This window comes from Diadema antillarum, unplaced genomic scaffold, assembly GCF_040938485.1.
Source record: "Diadema antillarum isolate AM-2024a unplaced genomic scaffold, OU_Dant_1.0 seq00001973_RagTag, whole genome shotgun sequence".
NCBI lineage: Eukaryota > Metazoa > Echinodermata > Echinoidea > Diadematoida > Diadematidae > Diadema > Diadema antillarum.
Window position 1 is genome coordinate 136843 of NW_027272632.1, and position 24474 is coordinate 161316.

General features: G+C 41.1%; 1 protein-coding gene across 1 annotated transcript; it reads right to left on the reverse strand.

Annotated features, from left to right (window-relative positions):
• Window positions 1-725: 725 nt before the first annotated feature.
• On the reverse strand, window positions 726-23819 carry LOC139713456 (sulfotransferase 1A2-like). Its single transcript, XM_071625184.1, has 7 exons — window positions 23804-23819; window positions 20226-20408; window positions 9252-9366; window positions 7307-7614; window positions 6247-6341; window positions 5120-5303; window positions 726-826 (listed from the first exon to the last, which is right to left on the reverse strand). The coding sequence occupies exons 1-7, from the start codon at window positions 23817-23819 to the stop codon at window positions 726-728; spliced, it is 1002 nt and encodes a 333-aa protein (XP_071481285.1).
• Window positions 23820-24474: the final 655 nt, after the last annotated feature.

Consider the following 24474-nt stretch of genomic DNA (forward strand, 5'->3'; position numbering starts at 1 on the left):
TGCTCTTTAATATTTCATTAGAGTTTTCTCATTATCTCACTTAGAAATGTCCAAAACATGAATCCCTTACTTTAACCAGTACTGTACAGTCCCTTTAAGTAAGGTAACATCCGATTATTTCACCGATATGTTCGACTGATATTGCTCAATTCAATCAATCTGCATGTGTATTTAACTTTTATTTCCCCTTGAGATTAAAGAGGTTCAAAATACTCTCGAAGTTGGAACTAAAAGAGCCTTCGTAAAGTACATTCATATTTAGACATGCCAAATGGTAGAGAGATTGTAAATGAACAAAGCATAATACATAGACTATTATTGTTTACGAAAGTGAGCCTTGCTTACAATTGGCACATTTAGTATCATTGTTTCATGCGAGCTTTGCTGTTGAACAAATTAGTATGATTCTTGCAATCAATGAATGATGTACAGTGGATGTCATCATTAAGATGAGTACCTGATCCCTGATTCAATTAGCCAAAAATATGCTGACATCTTTGCATATTATCAAACTAATCTTGTTCCGAGCTCTGTTCGTGGCAAAGGACAAATGGAGATTATGTGGATGTACTCGAGACTGTATAGTGTGATATCAAGTAATCATTTATTATGGTAAAAAAAGATGCATCATGCAGCTAGAGGTATTACTCTGCCATTAATAATGGCAGTCTGTTTGCATACAGTGGCCATAGAACTTTGTGGCAGTGATGTTGGTCGGTTTAATGTTAGTATGCTAGTCCTGTTCCGGCGAATTTCTTTTCGAAGAGAGCATCAACACGTCTGCTGTGGTCTTCAGACATGATGTTCTTCCAGTCACCGACAATCCCTGTAAAAACAATAGTAATGAAAATGAAATAAATGAACAGACAAACATTCAGACAGCATAAAATATGCAGACTGCTTTATTTGGGTGCACGTCACATGCTAAACACCCACGGGTCACACAGCCCATGAGCAAAGCTCGAGTCAAATGGCCCCAAGAGATAGACACTATAGTAAACGAGGCCCACGAGTTCGCCGTCAACTATAAAGATAGGCCCAAGAGATGTATCATAATCCACCAGCTAGACGCTTCTAGTATGCTAATGAGGCACCTAAGCTCGACTCAAGGTAAATAAGGCCCATGAACCAAACACAAGGCGATAAGCATGATAAAAGGCCAACAAGCTCGACATTACGTCACTGGGCACAATGTACGTGATGCCGAGCTCGTGGACCCTTTTTGCCTAGTATCAATCTCGTGGGTTCCATTTGCCCAGTGTCGAGTTCGTGGGCTTTATTTATCTAGTGTCGAAGCCATGGGTGTGCTGTGCTTGATATCTAGCTCATTGTACATGTAGCTAGTGGGCCTGTTTTACTTGGTGTCTATAGTTCATGGGCTATATGACTTACGGGTAGCGGTGTATGTCTCCTGAACCTTTTTTTTTCACAATGTCAAGCTCGTATGACTCGTGGGTGTCGAGCTAATTGGATGACCTCCTTTCAAATTGTTCCCATTGCCGTCATCAATATCATGACATATTAAGGCTCGGTCACAAATGCCTTTACGAACTGCTACAACAATCTCGTAAGATCTTCCCGACAAAATATACAAAAAAAAAATCGTAAATCTTCTCACGAATTACTTGAGAGTGTCGTGAGTTGCACGTACGACCATCTTACGACAAAAAGAATTCGTAAGATGGCTGTAAGTCTGACGAAAGAATAACTCAAGGCATTCTTACGAAGAACGTACGAATTCTATGGCCATAAATCTTAAGTTGTTCTTGCGAATTAAACAGCGTTCGCACGAAATTCGTAACCTTTGTGACCATAGCTTTACTTTTTCCTTAATTTCTTCCTCTTCATGCTGTTTCCGATTTTTCTTCCCCTCTCCCTCTTCGTCCTCTTTAGTTTCTTCAATCATCGTTCTCCTTTCCTCTTTTCATTTTCCTTTTCCTAGTTTCCTTGTAGCACTTTATTTATGAAGGCTGTTAGATTATTCTTGGTCACATCTTTTGTAAATCAGGAATAGCTGCTGACAATTAGGCTATCTCCGTACAGTTACCCACTTCGTATTTTATTCTACTTATTATCCCTAAACAATTTCCTCTAAAAGTGTCTTGAAACTATAGTGTAAAATGCTATCATTGAGTTACTATCTTCGTTTCAAGACCACAAGAGAAGAGAGAGAGAGAGGGGGGGGGGGGGGAGGGGAGACAGAGAGATGGAAGGTGAGGGAAATAATCGCTTGAATGGCGCTATACACTGCCGCCTTGTCTGTAGTATATCACACCTTTTAACAGCTTCTGAAACACTATAACCACTTTGGTCATCCAAGCCAAAAGTAGTTTGAAAGAGCATGAAAGAGAAAGTTGAGGTTTCAGGAAAACGATGACTTTCCAAAATCGTAGGTCTAGAGTCGGATAGTGCTCATGATTATGTTGTATACGGCTATAGCGATCAATGGGCTGTCACGTTGTTAAAAGAGGAGACTTTGAGTTAAACCAGAAATCAAAAAAAAAAACTTTTAATTGAATTGAATTTGAAACTCTGAATTGAAACGAGAAATGTTTAGGGGCTTGCTTCAACGCACAATTATTCCTTCACTAGTCGCAGGTCTATCGAATTTTGTTAGACTTGACACAACAATTTACTGCAGTAGTAATTTTATAGAGAAGTCGCACGGCTCTTACACTATACTGTATCATGAACATGGGCTGAGAGGTCGGTTTTAGCGGCGAGGGTGGCAAACGAGGGCAACGTTTACAGGTGGGTCGAGCCATAACCCAACACTTGCAGCAAAGAAAGAAGCACGCCCGAGATAAGATGTGCAATTCAGTACCTTGTTTAGCCTTGGCCAGCAGGCTTCATTATAACATAAGGTTTCTTGTTGAAGAGTCGTTCATTTGTTTAGCGGTCTTGAAATAGATCGTAACATGGGTTTCAAGACAACACTTTTAATTATTGCTATCTGGCACATTTTAGCCAGAGGCAGTTTGCTTGCCCATGTCTCAACAATGATAGACAGGACGAAGATAGCTCACGAAAGTATCTCTTAACAGTCCTGAAGATTACATCTGGATTCCGTCAACAAACCTACTCCGTCTGTTTATTCCATATACTAGCGTAATTATATCTTGCGCACCGAGGGAAGATCGAAATATTTTGATACCTTCATAAACCAATGATAACAAATCCTAATGTCACTATTGCTTTTCATTGGTCTGAATGGTCTTTATTTCAACGATTCAATGACATTCACTACACTGTAAAAACATCGGTGTTAGATTTAACACCACGGGTGTTAAATCTAACACCGATCAAACTTCAATAAAGGACCACACCCACAGGTGTTAAAAATGCACTGTGATGGTGTTGAAAAGTGTTCACCTGACACTTCGTGATGTTAATTTGACACTGTACCTGGTCTTATTTTGACACTGTACTGGTGTTAATTCAAAAATGACATCACATGGTGTTGATTTGATATTTGCTGGTGTTAATATCAATGGTTTAACACCCGTCCAGCTTCAATAAGGGACCACACCAGCTGGTGTTACTTTGGTGTAAATTTATTTTCAAATTTTTCAAAGATCTAGTATTTCAAGGTAAAATTCTTGATCGTCTTGTTCAAATTAAAAATCAACAAGAAGTGCAGTTACTAAGAAACTCTTAAAAAAAACAGTTTAAAATTTGGAAATAACACCCGTAGGTGTTAATTTAACACCATAAATGAGCACCGAAAATTTAACACCAGCTCGGTGTTCACTATTTAACACCGGACTTTTTGCAGTGTATCAAAACCGTCCGATTCTAATTCTAATGGACCATTAGAAACCATCAAGGCTAATGATCTTAATATAGAAAGTGAAATACTGATCGACTAGAAACCATTGGGCAAATGGACGACTATAGTCCTAGATATGTAATGGTCCATTATAGAACCACTAGGCAAATAGGCCTTAATATATTTGTAATCGTCCATTAGAAAACCATTAGGCAAAGGGACAATTATGAATTTGTAATAGTCCATAAGAAAGTCAGTAGGCAAATGAATCATTATAAAGTTGTAAAAGTCCATTAGAAAACAATTAGGCTAATGATCTCAATATGGAAAATGAAGAAAAAAAAGTAGACTATAAGAAAACCATTAGAGATATAGCCCATTGGACCATTCAAAAACCTATATTCAAATGAACCATTATACATTTGCAACGGTCCATTAGAAACCTGCAGAGGAAATCAAAATACAGAATAAATGTACAAATTACAATGAATATAGTAATTGTACTGGCAATTTAGTACTAGAGTAAAAATTGTCACCACACCATACATGCTTCATACCAAATGATAGACATAAAAATTCTGTCATAAAACTCGTCATACACGTGTTGTGTTGCATTCTTTCTCGTGCATCATGCACTGATAATTGTCGTCACGGTTAGAAATCACTTCATTTTTGTTTAAAGTAACGGATTGTTAAATCATATTTTGAAAGATTCTGAACATCCGTTAGGTTTATGTTGCGATTCAGTTGTTGCTGCAACTTAAATGAAAACAAAACATGTCGCGTGCACCGTCTTTGTAAAAACTGGAAATAAAATGAAATTATTCTCAAATAAGAAAATCAGTTTCTAATGGACTGTAGATTCCCAGTCTCTGTTGGTTCTGTTGATTTGTAATGGTCCACAGACTGACAGATATGCATGAAGGCAAATAAGGAGCCATTAAGATGTCGCACAAGGATCAAACTTCTATTAGAATCATTAATTGCCATTTTTCTAATACTTTCTAATTCTTCCTTACGGATTTTTGACATGGTTAGATTTAACCGGCGCTCAGTGTGAACGATAACCAACTATCGTGATCTTTTCTGTCACTTGTGGCCTGAAGGAGAAAGAAAGCGGCTGGACATCGAGTCTAAACTCCTTTGTGCTTGAGATCCATCCAGTTTCTACATCGCGGTGATTGAACTTCAAGTATTTCGAACAACTAAAGACTTGTGTTAGGACTCGCTGAGAAAACCCATTCTATTCATGGAATATACCTTGAATTCGTTAAACTTCGATGCTGCCGATTAATCATTAGAATTTAAAAAAAAAATCATACATCATCATCATGCATGGCGGTGACAAACCTTTTCTGAAGAAATTCTTGTTGTCACTGTCATCAACCTCTTCCTTGAAAGCTTTGGACACGTCGGTGCTCTTGCTCTTTTTCATGGCGTCGAACGAACTGAGTTTGACGATCTTATCTATGACGTCATCGGGGAGCGACTTGCCCATGAACTCGGCAATCTGCACGACAGCTTTTCGGGGATCCTTTAAGAGAGCGAGAGAGGAGGGAGGTATTAACGTCATTTATTCGTATCTGTATTAGGGCGACAAAATTTCGTATCTTAAAAATATTAAATGTTCAGGAGAGAGAAAAAAATCATGGCAGTCAGAACACTAAACAAATAGGATCGCCTTTCCTTTGACATGCCGTGTGGGCTTCATTTGGAGGTGAAAATACATCTAGTATTCAGACAGGACATTACATGATATTATCTTACAATTAAGAGAAAAAAAAGTATTTTTCACCAAAACGTGAGATACAAGGTTTTGTCACCTCAGCGACGGTTTGCCGACGTTGTTGTCCATTTTCAAGGTAGACAAACTTGTGTGTTAGCTCTTTTATCAATCATCTCAGTTGTATTGCATGAAGTGGGAGCTAATATTATTGTTTGTATATTGGTTTTGTTTTTTTTACTTTGTGTGTGTGTGTGTGTGTGTGTGTTTGTTTGTTTTTCTAGGGGGTGTGGTCCTTGGGGTCTGGGTGGAGGAATTCTTATTAAGCTAGAAGCATCATGCACGCCAGGAACAACATTGCACAGTAACACTTCTCTCACTCTCTCCCTCTCTGTCTGTCTTTTACCCACACACAGACACACTCACCCACACACACACACACACACACACACACAAAAGCGCGCGCGCGCACACACACACACACACACAAACATCTCTCTCTCTCTCTCTCTCTCTCTCCATCTCTCTCTCTCTCTTTCGCTAGAGACTGAAAATTACTGAAAGCATCCACAAGACCAAGGGAACGGTCTACAGATTAACGCCTTAATTGGCACACAGTTTTACTCATGGGTCGATCACAACATTCTACCTACAGAAAGGACATAAAATTGTTGATACTGTAGTGTCATTGGAACCATTTTTTCAATGGACCAAGATAACTGGGGAGAAGAGGAAGGAAAAAGATGACTCTAACCTGTTTCATGTTTTCGTAAGTAAGAAAGAGGACGTTAGGGTGATTTCTCAGCTTGGTCCAGTACAGGGTGTGGTCGAAATAGTCCCCTCCGGGCACTATAACATTAACATCGAAATGAATAAAGTAAATGTAGATGAGCGTTATAAGATTTAGACCAAGAAATCCACACCTGGCTAACTAATGTCAGAAATGTTGATTAAGATTACTACATGTGTATTTTTTTCTTCGTCCAGTAGTCCTTTGCTCTTGGAACATAATTGATGACTAATATTCACCGTTAGTTGAGGACACTAAATATTGCCTTAATTATCAAGAACTCGTTTTTGATGACGATCACAAAAATTTTGACACTGATGTTGCTAAAATGAATAATACGATTCATGTTGATGACGATAAGTATTACTGTTCTCATTTCTGTCGTTACTATATATAACAAAGAGAAATGACAAGACATTTGCTTCTACGACAATTGTTCCAGTCTTCTTTTTTTTTTGAGGACCTAGGGCTAGGGTTGTGATAGGGTTTTAGGTTAAGTTTGATGCGAAGATTAGGATGAGTGTTGTGATATAATTGCGGGTAGAAATAATTATGTTTGGCTTAGCGTGCAAACAGCATGTTCATGGGAGCAACTGTCGCAGAAGCAAATGTCATGGAACCAAAAGAGTATGGAACATGGGTCAGAAGAACGAATAGAAAAGCTTGACTTCGGGAGAAACAGGCCAGGAAATCCATCGGGCCCAGAAATCGGTGTAGAAGGGGCCAGGAAAAAACAGAGTAAAGGAGCTGACCAAGAGAAATGACATGGGAGACAGAGAAAGACAAATAAAGTGATGACATATTGACGGATCCTATAGGGGGCGCTCCCAAAACAAAAGAAATAAAAAGGAAAAATGAAAGGGCGCCCCTTTTTTTGTCAGCCCATAAAACCCAGAAGTGGCATCAGATTTTTTTTTCTTTTATCGCATCCCTCCCCCTTTTTATGGAATTCACTGGATCCGCCCCTGTGACAGGTTTGAAAGGGGGGGGGGGGGGCGAGTGTAAATAGAGCTGTTTTTCTTACGTCGTCCCGCGAGGAATTCCTCCATGAAATGTTCAAAGGACTCGTATGTAGGCAAGCTTTTAATGTAGAGGCAGAAGTGATAGTACGACACGGCCGTGTCCTTGGGGTTCCTGGCCACGTAAATGACCTTGACCTTCGGGTCATCACGGAGGTTTTCCGGAAGCCACTCTGGCATCACGTGAGTCTTGAGAATTCTGGGAGAATCGTGCGACATGGCGTCGGCAACTTCACAATTTGTACGGGCATTTTGCAGCAGTTGTAGGATGTTCGAAACGTTAGGTTTCCCGTTTTCGTCATACATGGCCTCCCTAATTGGAGCCAACTTGAAGAGAATCATAATAGAATTTATATGCCTATTGAAGGGGATTATTGTGCAATTGAAAAATAGTCTGAAAAAAGGACTCAAGTTTTCCTCGCACAACAATGAAAATCTTACGAAATTCTGATAAAAAAGAAAGTCATAACATTTTAAAGTTTCGCCAATTTTTCAGGAAACAGTTCTTGAACAGTCAATGTGAATACACAAATGTGACCCTGCACCTCAAAACAAACAAAAAGTCGCCAGACATGAATTTTTAGTTTAGACCATATTCTGAAAGAGCAGACTTTAAGCTTTAAAATGATGTATAACTCAAATTAAATGGACTCTACTAACCTATCTAAATATTGGAAAGAAAGCACAGACTCAGGAAAAGTGTGAACTGAGAAAAGAAGCTCTGAAGTACAAGGTCTATTCAAGCGCTTAATCTTTACCAAACCGTGCTGGCTGTGCGATGAATGGGACAAAAAACAGGAAGTAAACCACCAGAGTAACAACAATGAAGGGATTATCAGATTAAACTGAAATTAAGCATTCCTCATTAACACATTTTGTCCATAATTAATGCCAACTTTCAAAGCAGTAGCACTATCCTTTCAAAAGTTATTAGAGTTGAAAGTGAAGAGTGTGGGCAATGTTTTTCAGAAATGAAAAAGGGATTCTGAAGACACACCTAGTTACACTATTCTACCAAAAATGTTCGAGATAAACTGCTAAAAAAGCACACTCTCCTGCCCGTTTTATGACACCAAATTTTAGCATAGTGTAAATGAAGACCCTCTCTTTCAGAAAATATGAAAAAGTCAAGTTCGGCTAGATTGACCCATTTCACTTATTTTCAGTCCTCACGCAAAATCAGTGTGTGCGACTTTATGTTCGTTTTGAGGTGCACGGTCACAAATAGTGAAGTGATGATGTTATCCCCTCAGAACTTGACAAAGGCATAGTTTGTACGTAATCTTTTTTTTCATTTCCAGTTTCTCAATCAAATGCAAATATGCCCCAGTCTCGCATCCTAATATATCTAACTTATCATTATTCATTTATCATTAAGTTATTCAACCAGGAATTTCATCATATTTCACACTTTGATTATAGATATTGAATTGTCGTCAATTTTTCTTTTTGGCACACGATCAATGGAAAATTGTGTGATGATAATATCAGCTCACCCATTTGCATACTCATATTACTTTGGGAAAACTGTTTTTCAAAAGTAGGTGAAACACCACAATGTCATAACTTCCCTATTTTTTTATCTAACTTTGATCAAACTTTCACAGTTGTTCTTGTAAGATCTTACTCTTTCACACAAACTTATTGCTAAACTGGAATAAGGGCAAATAACAAAGCAGCTGTAGACGCAGCCACAAAATTGTTTTACTTTCGGTTATAACATTATTGCTGTATGGTCGGATGAGAGAATAAGATGTAATAGAAGAGAACAACAAAGGAGAATGTTCATTTCCAAATATTTGACCAAAATACCTTTGTCCTAAAAATGCAGAGAGCAACATTTCTCGAGAGTCTATCATCTCTTGTGACTTGTGTGAACAAATGAAACCGAGGCAAAGCATTTGTGGTTTATTGGACAGAGAATGAAATGGTCATACTTCTTCCTCAGACTCGATATCTGGTGTCTCCAAGAACTTCACCTCCTTCATGATGTGCTTCCCATCCAGTGTCTTCTCGTCCCCGTCCACCTTTACGAGGTACGCGATTAGCTGGGCCCATGTGGTGCCTGGACAAGGGCGAAACAAAAGAGCGATAGCAATGCGAAATGTCGCCTTCCTCGGTTACGACATTATAACTAACTAACTAAATACGGTGATCTTGTTCATTGTTGCGGCATGAATGAGATGGGTCTGTAATGAAAAGACTAAAACTATGAGTCTATGCAAATTTATGCAAAGAAGACCCATTTTTCTCCCCTGGTAACAGTCCCCCCAAAGTGAAATAGGCCTGCAGTTGGTCAAGCCCAATCCTAGCAAGGCCAAGTCCACATAGCAACAGTTTGCTCATTGGATAACACTTTAGGCAAACATGCAAATTAGCCCAAGGCTGGTAGGAGATGCCAACTCCTCACCATAGCCACATCACTAAGACAAAGGAAAGTCCAACGGCCAACATCATCTTTCATGTTTAGGAAGTTTTACACCAAGAATTTGTGGAAACCAAGAGGCCAAACAATTGGTGAGTCAAACATTGAATTTAAAATATGTCATCTTCATTATTGATGTTAATTGTAGCATTATGTTGAGTGTAATTAATGAGAATTAATCCTCAAAAAGTTAGTAAGATTTCAGCGGAACATAAGAAAGTTTGCATTAGTTATGTGTGCACGGACGGTCAGTGCACTCTGTGTGTGTAAATATTATGCCTGCACTGTGTTGGTATATACTCTCCAGTGGAGAGAGAGAGAGAGTGAGAGACGGAAGGAGAATAGGCCAGTGCAGGGCTTTGTTTGTTGCCTAAGTTAGGGTTAATACTGCATAATTGTACATGTGAATAGTAGAATACACTATTATGTTCATTGTAGATATATTCCAATCTTATATCCCACGTTTAAGAGAGTTTGAAGCAGTTATAAGAAGTTTCAAAGTTTGTCTGTAGCTTTTATGAACCTAACTGTGTATGTCAGTGTATTTGTGTGCGTAGTGAAATTAGGTACATGTATTCAGGAAGGAGTACACACAGGGGTTCATTGTTCGTTCAGTGTACTGCACTGTGGTAGAAAGTCCAAGAAAGATACTGTTGCCATGGGCACAGTTCTCCTCCGCAGTGAGGGTTGTTCGCACAGTAGCTTAATCGGGATTAAAGTTAGTCTCGTTTTTAGGTGCGTGTTAAGTTTAGGATTAAGCACTTGATTGCAAGGTGCATAGTTAATTGTAAGTAACATTGTATATATTAGTGTTGTTTACCTCAGACATGTATCAATGCTGTGATACTATTTCGTTTATTAGTTATAATTAGTAACTTCATGGTTAATGTGTACGTTACATATTAAGCGATTGTAAACATCAACTTATGTTGGTACAAAATGTTGTATATAGTGTATATTACACGCTGAACTTGCATTTATTATGTTTAACTTCTTATTGCATTTCAGCGAACCACTCCACGCCAATACATTACGCTTCAATACACTCCACTCCGCTACATTCCACTCCGTGTTTACACTTCAAGTTTACAATCCACGCTTCATTCCATGTATGACACCCAACAAGCACGTGTATATTCCATGTTTTATACGATGTTCTACGTTTACGTTCAACGACGATTAAACGGATTGGAACCGCACTTGTTGTTGAGATTGTTTGTTCATTGAAGGAGTGCGTTCGAATCAACCTCCCTGTAGCTTATTTACGTTGGAGAAGCTACATTAGTTCGCAATTTGGGGACTCTAGTTTGTGATTTCTTGTTCATAAGCTCGCGAATTGTGTTTACTTCGCGTGAGGAAAGAACTGAATTCGCAATATGACAACCAATACGGAGCGACTTCCACAAACTGACGACCAAGGTGATGATGATGTCACAACCCTCAAGCAGTCGTGCCGTGCTTATGCTGGCAGCCTTACAAGAAAGTTCAAGGAACTGGAAAGCTGTATGTTAAGCACGGACAATTATGAGGCCGTTGTAAATAAGGCTGGCCAGTTAGATGACACCTTCAAATCATATAAAGAACGCTTTGGGGAGTATCATGCACGGTTAACTGGCCAGGAAGCAGAATCTGCGCTGGAGGAATTCCAATCCAGGCGGAGGAACAAGGAAGAGTTTGACGTCAGGCTGGCGAGCTGGATGGCGAAGGCCAAGGAGAGCGTGCGGGAGACGACGCAACTGGACGAAGGCGGGGACGACGATGACGACAACGCGTCGCTGCAGTCTTCCGCGACCAGGAGCAGTAGGTCATCTCGGCGCTCAACAAGCACCACATCCAGTGCCAGACTGAGGGATGCTAAGATCAAGGCTGAAGTCGCCAAACTTAAGCTTGAACAAATGAAAAGGACACAAGAACTCAAGATTGCTCAAATGAAGCTTGAGCAAGAACTTGCTGCTGTAGAGGTGGCAAACGAAATGCAACAGGCGCAAGTAGAGGCTCAGTTACTTCAAGAAGAAATTGAAGGTAATTGCGCCAGTGAGGTGAGTGCCTCCATAGTACGTAGTGTACGTAACGTAGATGTAAAGAAGAAATTAAATCCTAATGCCCCTGTTTGGAATGCGAATGATCAATCAAATGCCCGTGTAAATGTTGATGTAAGCCCAACCCCTGTAAACGCTAACGTGAATAATTCTACATTGCCTGATATTTTCTCTGCTGTTGATCTGGCCATGAACATGCCCAAGTCTGACCTGACACAATTTGATGGCAATCCATTGGAATATTGTAGTTTCATTAACAAGTTCGAGGCTACTATTGAGTGGAAACCAGTTAATGATAAAATGAAATTGATGTATCTAATACAGTTCTGTGCAGGGAAGGCCAGAGATAGCATTGAGAATTGCACATTTCTAGGTCCAGAGGGGTACAGAAAGGCCAGGGAAATCCTTCACGACCAGTTCGGGCAGCCCTTCCTGGTGACCACTGCCCACATGAGGAAAGTGCTAAGTCGTCAACAAATAAGACCCAACGATGGAGCTGCTCTGTGGGACCTCACCAGGGCCATGCGGCGATGCGAGATGGTCTTGTCGCGTAATGGATTCCGGGCTGATATGGACAGCTCGGATAACCTGCTGCGGATCCAACAGCTCCTTCCTATGCACATGCAGGCAGAGTGGGCAAAGCGAGCACACAATATGATGAAACAGCGGGTGTCACCGTCCTTCTCAATGATGGCAGATTACATCGAAGAGTGTGCCCAGCTCTCCTCTAACATGTTTGGTCAGAACATAGGCAAGGGCAAGACGACTACCCCCAAGGATGGCAAGAAGTTCGCGAGTAGTGTCAAACGAACAACGCTAACCACGCAAAGGCAATCACCAAAACAAACATCCCAGTGGAGGTGCACATGCTGTTCTCAGTCACACAGCTTGACATCATGCCAGCGCTTCAAGCAAATGTCCCGCAATGAAAGGTTGAAGGTGATACGACAGGCAAGGCTGTGTGACAACTGCTTCAAGCCAGGCCACCTGGCCAGGGAGTGCAGGCAGGACTTCAACTGTAAGGTCGAAGGCTGTAAGTGGAAGCACCACACCCTCCTTCATTTCCACGCCTCAAAGAGCAGTCATAAAGGGCCACAAGGGCAGAAATCGAGCACAGTGACAAATCAAGGTGCCAAATCATCGGAAGATCGTGTGATAACTGGGGCCGGTGACCAACCAAAGCAAGCTGATGAATCAAAGGGTAACAATTACTCAAACAGCGGCAAGTCCACACATCTTAAAGTGTGCTTACGGGTTGTGCCGGTCAGAATCCATGCCGGTGTCAAGATGGTGGAGACATGGGCACTGCTTGATGAGGGAAGCGACGTGTCCCTATGCGATGCAAGCCTGGTTGACGAGCTTGGACTCAAGGGGAAAAGGAGAAAGTTTGAGTTGATGACAGTCAACGGAGCTCACACCCAGAAAGATGGCCTCGAAGTGGGCTTCACCGTCCAAGGTCTTGATGGCAAAGAAGAAATTGATATCCCACGTGTCTGGACAGTGGATAGGTTGCCCATCTCAGACAGTCTTATCCCCAACAAAGAAAGTATCAGGAGATGGGATCATCTGAGGGGAATAACCTTCCCTTCCATTGACCAAAGAGAGATCAAGCTCCTAATCGGTGGGGACACCCCGGAAGCATTCTGGGTTATGGAGCAAAGAAGGGGTAAGAGGAAGGAACCCTACGCCATACGGTGCCCCCTAGGATGGACGCTGATGGGACCAACATCAACAGGGGAACGATCTTCAGCAAGCGTCAACTTCACCTCTCTTGAAGATCCTCTCCAGAATCAACTCAAGCGGTTCTGGGAGTCAGATTATGGAGGATATTTGGTTGACGAGAAGACAGCCGACTCTGTTGAAGACCGACGCGCACTGCAGATCATGAAGGAAAGTGCTACTATCATTGACGGTCATTACGAGGTTGGTCTGCCATGGCGCCACTATCCCCCAAGTTTGCCAAATAACCGACATCTGGCACAAGCAAGACTTCGGTACCTAAAGAAAAAACTTGAAAAGGACGACATGCTCCACTCGAAGTACACAGCAACCGTCGAAGACTACGTTACGAAGGGGTACGCAGAAAAGGTGCCGACTCAGAAACAAGAAAACCAGCAGTCAGGGAAGAACACTGAGGAACGTACATCGGGTATATGGTACCTCCCACATCATGCAGTGGTTCATCCACAGAAGCCTGAAAAGGTCAGGGTTGTCTTGTACTGTGCAGCAAAATGCCAGGGTACCTCTCTCAATGACGAACTCTTACAAGGACCGGACCTCACAAACAACCTGGTGGGAGTACTGCTGCGATTCAGACAAGAACCGATTGCAGTGGTGAGCGACGTGGAAGCCATGTTCCACCAAGTGAAGGTCCCTAAACGAGACTGCGACACATTACGTTTCCTCTGGTGGGAAAATGGAGATCTTTCATCAGAACCAGAGGAGTACAGGATGAAGGTGCACCTGTTTGGTGCAACGTCCTCACCCAGCTGTGCTGGATTTGCACTTCAAAAGACTGCTGAAGACCACCAGGGCGAGTACGACCAGACTGTAGTCGACACAGTACGGAAAAACTTCTACGTCGACGACTGTTTGAAGTCGGTGAAGGACAAAGAGGCAGCCATGAAACTGGTGGAAGATCTGAAGAAGCTGCTACAAGAGGGTGGTTTCCGGCTCACAAAGTGGCTGAGCAACGACCGTGACGTTCTGGCGGCGATACCCGAATCCGACAGGGCAGCATCGGTGACAAGTCTTGAACTTGATGAGTTGCCTGAAGAGCGCACGCTGGGCATCCTGTGGAATGTTGAAATAGATGCCTTTGGATTCAAGGTCAGCATGAAGGAGAAGCCTGCAACAAGACGTGGCATCCTTTCCATTACGAGCTCCCTCTACGACCCGCTAGGATTCGTAGCACCCTTTGTCCTCACAGCTAAAGTGCTGATTCAGCGACTATGTAGACGAGGCCTATCATGGGATGAACCAATCTCTGAAGAGGAACAGAGGAAATGGAGAAACTGGATGCAGGATCTCCCCAAACTGACTGGCCTCAAGATACCAAGATGTGTCAAGCCGGGAGATTTCCAGGAAATCGCATCAGCACAGCTTCATCACTTCTGCGATGCATCAGAACTAGGCTATGCATCGGTAGCTTACCTACGTCTGACAGACATCACAGGGAAGGTGCACTGTTCTTTCCTCATGGGGAAATCCAGACTGGCACCTTCGAAGTCTGTTTCCATCCCAAGACTAGAGTTGATGGCGGCTGTCCTGGCAGTGACCGTGGATCGATTCATCAAGGACGAATTGGAAATTGAGGTCACGGACACAACATACTGGACTGACTCGACGTCGGTGTTACAGTACATCCGGAATGAGAGCAGACGATTTAAAACCTTCGTGGCAAATCGTGTTGCTAAAATTCACAACGCGTCCACACCATCACAATGGCGTCACGTGGACACAGCATCCAACCCGGCTGATGATGGATCCCGTGGCATGACAGCGACGGAGATGGTGAAAAATCCACGTTGGCTGAAGGGTCCGAACTTCCTGTGGCAAGAGGAAGAAAACTGGCCAACCCCTCCAGAAGTTCTGCAGGATATCCCACAAGATGATGTGGAGGTGAAGAAGGCTAACGTGAATGCAGTGACGTCAACTGACAGCCTAGAGGAGCTGTTAACCAGGTTCTCTTCATGGAACAAACTCAAGAGGGCTTTCGCATGGATACTGCGCTACAAGGCATTTCTACGACACAAGGGTGATGCAGGAAGTGTGAGAACGGGACACTTCACAGCAAAGGAGCTAGAAGACGCAGAGCTGGAAATAATCAAGCGAGTGCAGAGAAAAGCCTTTCCAGCAGAAATGTCAAGTGAAGGAAAGAAAGGAACACCACCAAAGTCAAGCACACTAGACAAATTAAACCCCATCAAAGTTGAAGGAGTGCTGAGAGTTGGAGGAAGACTAGGGAAATCCCCGCTCTCAGATGATCTGAAACACCCACTGATTCTCCCTCGTGATCACCACGTGACTGCCTTGCTCGTCTCCCACTACCACCACGATGTTGGACATTCAGGCGCCGGCATGACGTGGACTGCACTCAGAGAAAAGTACTGGGTAATCCGAGGTGGTGCTACCATTCGCAAGGTATTGGGAAATTGTCTGCAGTGCAAGAAGAGAAGCTCACAGCGAGGACAACAACTCATGGCTGACCTTCCTACTGAACGGGTCACTCCAGATAAGCCTCCTTTCACCTACACAGGAGTTGACTTCTTCGGGCCATTCCGAGTAAAGAGAGGTCGCAGTGAGGTGAAAAGATACGGATGTGTGTTCACCTGCCTTGCTTCAAGAGCAGTACATCTGGAGGTAGCACACTCCTTGGATACCGATTCCTTTGTGTTCGCTCTGAGACGATTCATCAGCCGTAGGGGATACCCCGCGAAGATATTTAGTGACAACGGAACAAACTTCAGAAGCGGACACAAGGAATTGAAAGAAAGTCTTGCATCGCTGAACAGCAGCAAGATTGGACGATTCCTAAGCCAAAAGGGAATCGCATGGCAATTCAACCCTCCAGGAGCAAGTCATATGGGAGGAGTTTGGGAGCGTGTAATACGTTCTGTCCGTAAGATTCTTGAAGGCCTCCTGAACCTATCTGCTATTGTGCACCCTCAAGCACCTGCACACACATTCACCACCACCACCATCGCACACCAGAGTTTATTTTCCCCTGCTACCTTCGCAGCAGAATTTATATTGTTACGAATTTAGTACGTCCTTATCTTTTCCTCGGGCCGGCCATCTTTTCAAGCAATGCTTATAATGGCGGCCCTCTGCATAATCGTTTCTTAACTATAAATGTTATTCTTATCACTGCTGCATAGACATGCATACTGTATATTAAATTTCTTTCATATCGTTGTTTATGCAAGTCAAAAGACTGTGTTAAATTTACTTTACATATGTCCTACGTGTTCATGATTATGTACTTAGTATGTATCTTGGTTTATGCAAGTCAAACGACTTTGCGTTTAATTTACTTTGTATATTTCCTGCATTTTCATGATTATGTAACTTATGTATATTGATTTGCAGAAAATAAAGTATCTATCAAACAAACAAACAAACCAGCAGCTCATCACAGACGAGGCGTTGATGACGTTCATGACTGAGGTAGAAGCCATTCTAAATGCCAGACCCTTGACGCAACTGAATACCGACCCACATGACGACGAACCTCTTACGCCCAATCATCTACTACTAGTGAGGAAGAGTCCATCCCTGCCCCCTGGAATATTTACCAAGGATGACTGTTACACCCGACGAAGATGGCGTCAGGTTCAGTACCTCGCAGACCAGTTTTGGAAACGTTGGGTCAAAGAATATCTACCTCTCCTCCAACAGAGGCAGAAATGGACAAAATCCAAACGAAACTTCATGCAAGATGATCTAGTCCTGGTCGCAGATGACTGTGCGCCTCGTGGGCAGTGGCCTCTAGGTAGGATTGTGGCCACATACCCTGATAAGCTTGGTAGGGTCAGGCAAGTTGATGTACGGGTGGGTCTGAAAAGCTTCAGGAGACCCATCTCAAAGTTGTGCCTTTTGGAGGCACGAGGAGATTCGTAAATTGACATAAGCATCAGTAAACATATGGTACATCTGTTATGTTTATCAAGTTGTTCATGCAACATTGTGTGATGTACAGTTTGTAAAATAATGCTGAAGCATGTGTTAAGTAGTAATAGGACAATTACATCCTTCGTTGTGTAATTAGCATGATTTGGTCTTGGTCGTGGCCGACAACCTTCCACGTGGACAGTGGTCATTGGGGAGGGTTGTTGAGGTTTTCCCAGGAAGGGATGGTGGAGTGAGACAGGTGGAGGTGAGAGTTGGCCACAAGCACTTTAGGAGACCTGTAGTAAAACTGTGCCTGCTACAAGAATTATCAAAAAATTGACCGCTTACAGTAATTGATCTAGTGAATGGAAGTATATGATTGACACAGAGTCATTGTGTTATGAATTATAGTACTTGAGATCGTTATATTTCTGTATGTTCTTGTATGTTACAAGGTTAATTGAGTTTCAGTCACGCTGTGAACGAGGTATGAATTAATGAACGAATGTAATCAGATTTAATATGTATGCCGCTAAGTAAATTTAGGAATGATCTAAATGGATAGTTAGCTCATTGGGGCCGGTATGTTGCGGCATGAATGAGATGGGTCTGTAATGAAAAGACTAAAACTATGAGTCTATGCAAATTTATGCAAAGAAGACCCATTTTTCTCCCCTGGTAACAGTCCCCCCAAAGTGAAATAGGCCTGCAGTTGGTCAAGCCCAATCCTAGCAAGGCCAAGTCCACATAGCAACAGTTTGCTCATTGGATAACACTTTAGGCAAACATGCAAATTAGCCCAAGGCTGGTAGGAGATGCCAACTCCTCACCATAAGCCACATCACTAAGACAAAGGAAAGTCCAACGGCCAACATCATCTTTCATGTTTAGGAAGTTTTACACCAAGAATTTGTGGAAACCAAGAGGCCAAACAATTGGTGAGTCAAACATTGAATTTAAAATATGTCATCTTCATTATTGATGTTAATTGTAGCATTATGTTGAGTGTAATTAATGAGAATTAATCCTCAAAAAGTTAGTAAGATTTCAGCGGAACATAAGAAAGTTTGCATTAGTTATGTGTGCACGGACGGTCAGTGCACTCTGTGTGTGTAAATATTATGCCTGCACTGTGTTGGTATTACTCTCCAGTGGAGAGAGAGAGAGAGTGAGAGACGGAAGGAGAATAGGCCAGTGCAGGGCTTTGTTTGTTGCCTAAGTTAGGGTTAATACTGCATAATTGTACATGTGAATAGTAGAATACACTATTATGTTCATTGTAGATATATTCCAATCTTATATCCCACGTTTAAGAGAGTTTGAAGCAGTTATAAGAAGTTTCAAAGTTTGTCTGTAGCTTTTATGAACCTAACTGTGTATGTCAGTGTATTTGTGTGCGTAGTGAAATTAGGTACATGTATTCAGGAAGGAGTACACACAGGGGTTCATTGTTCGTTCAGTGTACTGCACTGTGGTAGAAAGTCCAAGAAAGATACTGTTGCCATGGGCACAGTTCTCCTCCGCAGTGAGGGTTGTTCGCACAGTAGCTTAATCGGGATTAAAGTTAGTCTCGTTTTTAGGTGCGTGTTAAGTTTAGGATTAAGCACTTGATTGCAAGGTGCATAGTTAATTGTAAGTAACATTGTATATATTAGTGTTGTTTACCTCAGACATGTATCAATGCTGTGATACTATTTCGTTTATTAGTTATAATTAGTAACTTCATGGTTAATGTGTACGTTACATATTAAGCGATTGTAAACATCAACTTATGTTGGTACAAAATGTTGTATATAGTGTATACACGCTGAACTTGCATTTATTATGTTTAACTTCTTATTGCATTTCAGCGAACCACTCCACGCCAATACATTACGCTTCAATACACTCCACTCCGCTACATTCCACTCCGTGTTTACACTTCAAGTTTACAATCCACGCTTCATTCCATGTATGACACCCAACAAGCACGTGTATATTCCATGTTTTATACGATGTTCTACGTTTACGTTCAACGACGATTAAACGGATTGGAACCGCACTTGTTGTTGAGATTGTTTGTTCATTGAAGGAGTGCGTTCGAATCAACCTCCCTGTAGCTTATTTACGTTGGAGAAGCTACATTCATCCTAGGTAGCCTCTTCAGAGTTGCCACTATTCTCCCACATGGACCTACCATTATTATTACCCTATTGTTGCCAAGCATCCATTTATACACCTTGGTCGGGGTCATCTCACAAGACAGACACCCACCCATGAGTCATTCAGCCCACGAGTTCGACATTGAAAAAAGGTTCACGAGTCATACAGCCCACGAATCATAGAGCCCCTGATTTCGACACTATACAGACAATAAAGCTCATGTGTTCGACATTATTGATAACAACAGCCCACGAGTTCGACATTACAACACATTGTCTAATGTGTCGATCACGTGGGCTGTGTTTGCTTAGTGTCGAACTCATGGGATATATGACTCGTGGACTGTATTTATAAGTCGTGGGGTGTGTGACTCATAGGCTATATATGATTTGTGGGTGTCGACAGGTACAACTTGATTGAGGGCAAAACATCTTGTTAGGGACATGATAGGCACCTGAAAGAATTGTAATTCTGGACCTCCCAACTGAAATCTTTTCCACTTCATCACAATGCCCCCACTTAAGCATAGGGTCCTACATCATAAAAAAATGTAGAGATCAAAGTTGATGAAGGTATTAATATAGTACCTTTAAACCATAAGAACAGCCCAAGCAGCTAGTAGAAACTATCCTGATTTTTGCCGTACTCCATGCGATACCGCTGTGGAAACCTCGAGAAATAATGCACGAGAGTTGAAATGATAACCTGTTTTTGGGTAGGTGACGATGAAAACGTCGTCGGGCCGAGTTTTGAAAGCCTTGGTTTTCTCGATGCAGTTGGGTGGCATGGCGACAGAGAGAATGTATCCGTCTTTTTCATAGCAGAGACTTTTGGCGCATTCAGGAAGTTGGTCCATCAGGGACATTCCAGCAGCAGCAGGGCTGCTTTCTATATCATAGAGGGGCACAGGGATTGAGGGAGAATGAGAGTAGAAAGGATAGTGGCTAGTCAGTATAGATAGAGGCAAAAGAAAAGGTCCCATGGCAGACTGGTAGACAATAGATACACACTCCTTTCATTGTGATTAAAACAATCACTGGGATTTTGCCCCATCATTTTGTAGTGCAGAATAAATCTATCAGTTTTGAGTGTTCTTCTAGCTTACGAGTCAAACAGCCACGCACGAGGTAGACCCTCTACAGCATGTATAGTGCACGAGACCGCGAGCTGTAGGTTCACAAGCTAGTCACTCGGCAAATAAGGCCCACGAGCTAAACACGAACTCGACGCGAGAAGAAAAAGGCCCACGAGTTTGGCATTTGAACACGGGGCTTAATTCACACGGTGTTAAGCTTACGGACGTTTTTTGCCTAGTGTCGAGCTTGTGGGCCTGTTTAGGTGCTGCCTTGGTTTTTATGGTGTCTTGTAGCTCGTGGGTAGTATGACTCGTGGGTATCTATTCCTCGTGAAATGATTCCGTATTTTACAGGGTTTTTAAATGAGATGCGTCAGTACTTCATACAGTCACTTAATCATTCTTGTCGAGACAGAGTCGATGATGGTATACTGAATGACTCAGCATTTTTTTTACTCGCATTGAATGCCATTTATAATACACTGTTCTACACTGTATCAATATACTCATAGTATGTATTTATATTACAATGTAATGTAAATAGCACCCTTGTGGTAGCACGCACCTTTCTCACGGATTGCGTATTATATCGTATATCATGTCTAATATTTGATTGTTTCTTTGTTTATTCAGTGATAGTTGTACTAGGTTCAACCTGGTGTATTGAGAGATGACCGTCTGATTATAGCATGATCTTTGTTGCCGTTCAATATTCTAGATTGTATATGATTTCTTAGACACCTTCATACAGGATGTTTAACAGGTTAATCTGGTGTATTGAGAGATGATCGTATGATTATAGCATGGTGTTTGCTGCCGTTCAATATTCTAGATTGTATGATTAGATTTCTTCGACACCTTCATACGGGATGTTGAACAGGTTTAACCTGGTGTATTAAGAGATGGTCGTATGATTATGGCATGGTGTTTGCTGCCGCTAAATATTCTATATTGTATGACTATATTTTTTCGACACCTTCGTGCAGGATGTTTAATATCTCTTTGGACCAGGTTCAACCTGGTGTATTGAGAGATGATCGTATGATTATGGCATGTTTGCTGTCGCTTAATGTTCTAGATGGTATGATGAAAGTTCTTCGACACTCTTGTGCAGAGTGTTACAGATATCTTAATTTTATCTCAGTAGTCTGTTTCTCCCTCTATAGCACCTTCATCTAAACATGAAAGCTGACTAGCTCCATCATTACCCAACAAATAGAAAATTTTCATAATATTATCTTCTCTCTCCCTTTAATCCACGTTATATCTCTATGATATCATCACATCCCACTTGTGTCATTCTATGAGATTGCTGTGGTATATTGAAATCTCATCCACCCTCGTCCGGCTTAATTTTTGAGGCCATCATAAGCCAGAAGGAATTCCCTTTTAATCTTTCAAATCCAACGCGCTAAGTATGATGTACTAAATCTCATTAGTGCCAACGCCTTCGTAAGAATATGATCTGGTTGGAAAGCTAAGGATTCACAATACAACAATAACGACAAGAGGAAACCGCGGCGACCTCTGAATCCCATTTATTTCCTGGAAACTTCCGAAGTAGTTTTTATGTCATAACAATGCTAGTTTGACGGTTATTTCCATCACTCGAACATAGATAGAAGAGACTGAGTCTGTGTATAAACTGTTTGATATATATTTTTATATCCTTATTGTTGTTATATCGGTTGATATTCTTCTTACAGATGAATTAGTGTCTATGACTATAACAGCCTGCCTGGTTCCTTGTCTCTGATTATATGCCTGGTAATCATCATTCCTACATCAATTCTACGGAAACAGAATATTAAAGACAAACTATACTAGTTATATTGCATTCACAGTTAACATTGATTATATGAAGATATATCAGTAGGTGAGAATGTTTGAATATTGATGCTGATGTAATGAAATATTTTGTATCTTTAAGATATTGGCAAAAAGATACAATTTATTTCATATTTGTCATTTGAATGTTGTTTATGAAATTGTATTGGATTATGTTTTGTAAAGAGCATGTGAACAAAATAAATATCCATGATATGGACAATAAATGATTGGAATAAAATGAAATGAAATTAAACCAGATTATACGTGTGGGTCTACTGGGAGATATTTAATGATGCATAACCTCCGACAGTGAGGGACTTATGATGGCCCAAATATATATAACGAGAGTAAGGAGGCGGCAGACGTTGCTTAATCGAATCCTCACAAGTGATTTTACTTCAAGCTTTCGGGCTTTCTGCCCTTTGTAAAGACTGAGGACAAACCGGACAAAATATAAAACATGGATATCATACACAAAAAATAATGATGATGAAGACAATAATGATAATAATAACGACAGTGAAAGGAGGCAGAGACGGCAGAGAATAATTTCACAGATGGGAGTGTATAATGCATCAATCTTGCATAATATAACTTGCATACATACAATCACAAACAAGCATACATAATATCATAAGCATTTACAAATACGCATGACTAAACATCTGCGCACACACTTGTACATATAGATACGGATGTGTATGCACAAACACACATGTGAATCTCCTCGCGTATGTCAAAGCAGGCAACCATATAAACAATAACGACAATTAATAAAATCATAATAGTAATTAAATCAAGGCGTGTATGTATAAATAAGGGGAACATAGGTACACACAAAAAAGGAAGAACAGGGCCCCATCTTATAAAGCCTTCAAATCAATCGTAAGTCCCCAAATCAATCGCAACTTGCATTGCAGCACACAAAAAACTTGTGACTGATTTCTATCACAAGTCTTTATAAGACAGGCCCCAGAGCACATAAGTAGCGTTCTTAACCGGAAATAAGTGTATAATAATGTGTTTAATAGCATTGACTGCCGGCATGTAACCGGGCCAAATGTGAAGTGCGCATCTCACACCGTACGTATTTATAGATTCTGTTCTTCCCTTCCTGTAACCTTGAATGCTGTTAAACACATTATCATACACTTATTTCCGGTTTATATATATATATATATATATATATATATATATATATATTTTTTTTTTTTTAATATATATATATATATAAATATATATATATATATATATATATATATATATATATATACATATATGTACATGTCCTATGACATGTCCATGACCTCTTGAAACTTAGATAATGATAGCATCTACTAGTATTAGACATAAAGTAGTACAAAATAGGAGCACTTACCATTTGAACCAGACATTCTCCTAGAGTGGGATGACTGAAATTAAAAGATGACAGAAATAAAAGTGTAAAATAAAAGATGCTGATGCCTGGAACGAACTGATAAACGAGCCCTTTTACATTCCAATGTATAGACGCCCACTTTAGCAAGAGCTTCTAGTGCAGACGCGCAGATTGCTTTCAAAAGAAAAACAAATGTGTAAACGCTATTATATGCCTCCAGAAATCCAGAGTGAAACGATGTGTTATTATTACCCATATTTGCAAATACGCACAAGTGTGTGTCAAGGCCTGAGTGTGAGTACACGTCGGTATAGTTTAGACTATTGTGTTTTAGCAATAATTATTTGCTCTCTCTCTCTCTCTCTCTCTCTCTCTCACACACACACACACACACACACACACACACACTTGTTTGATTTTTTTTTGTTCAAAGTCCAGCAGACACAAAAAAAGGAAAAAAAGGCAGAAAGGAAAAAAATAGTTCCTTTTCAAACAGTCGTGCGACCTTTTTTTAGTATTATGCACTTACCTGACTTGTGTACTGTTATGATGGTATACATTCACAATGATATCGACACTGTTATATATTGCAAAAGTACATAATATATAACTGATAGTAATGCTTTACTTTACAAGAAATACACCGTGAACTGATGATACTGAATCAAGTG

Bases quoted from the DNA above. Each gene is read 5' to 3' on its own strand.
- LOC139713456 (XM_071625184.1), bottom strand. The intron at 7,615-9,251 runs GTCTGAGGAAGA...GGCTCCAATTAG, and splicing joins TTGGAGACACCAGATATCGA to GGAGGCCATGTATGACGAAA. The intron at 5,304-6,246 runs GTTAGAGTCATC...GCTCTCTTAAAG, and splicing joins CTTACGAAAACATGAAACAG to GATCCCCGAAAAGCTGTCGT.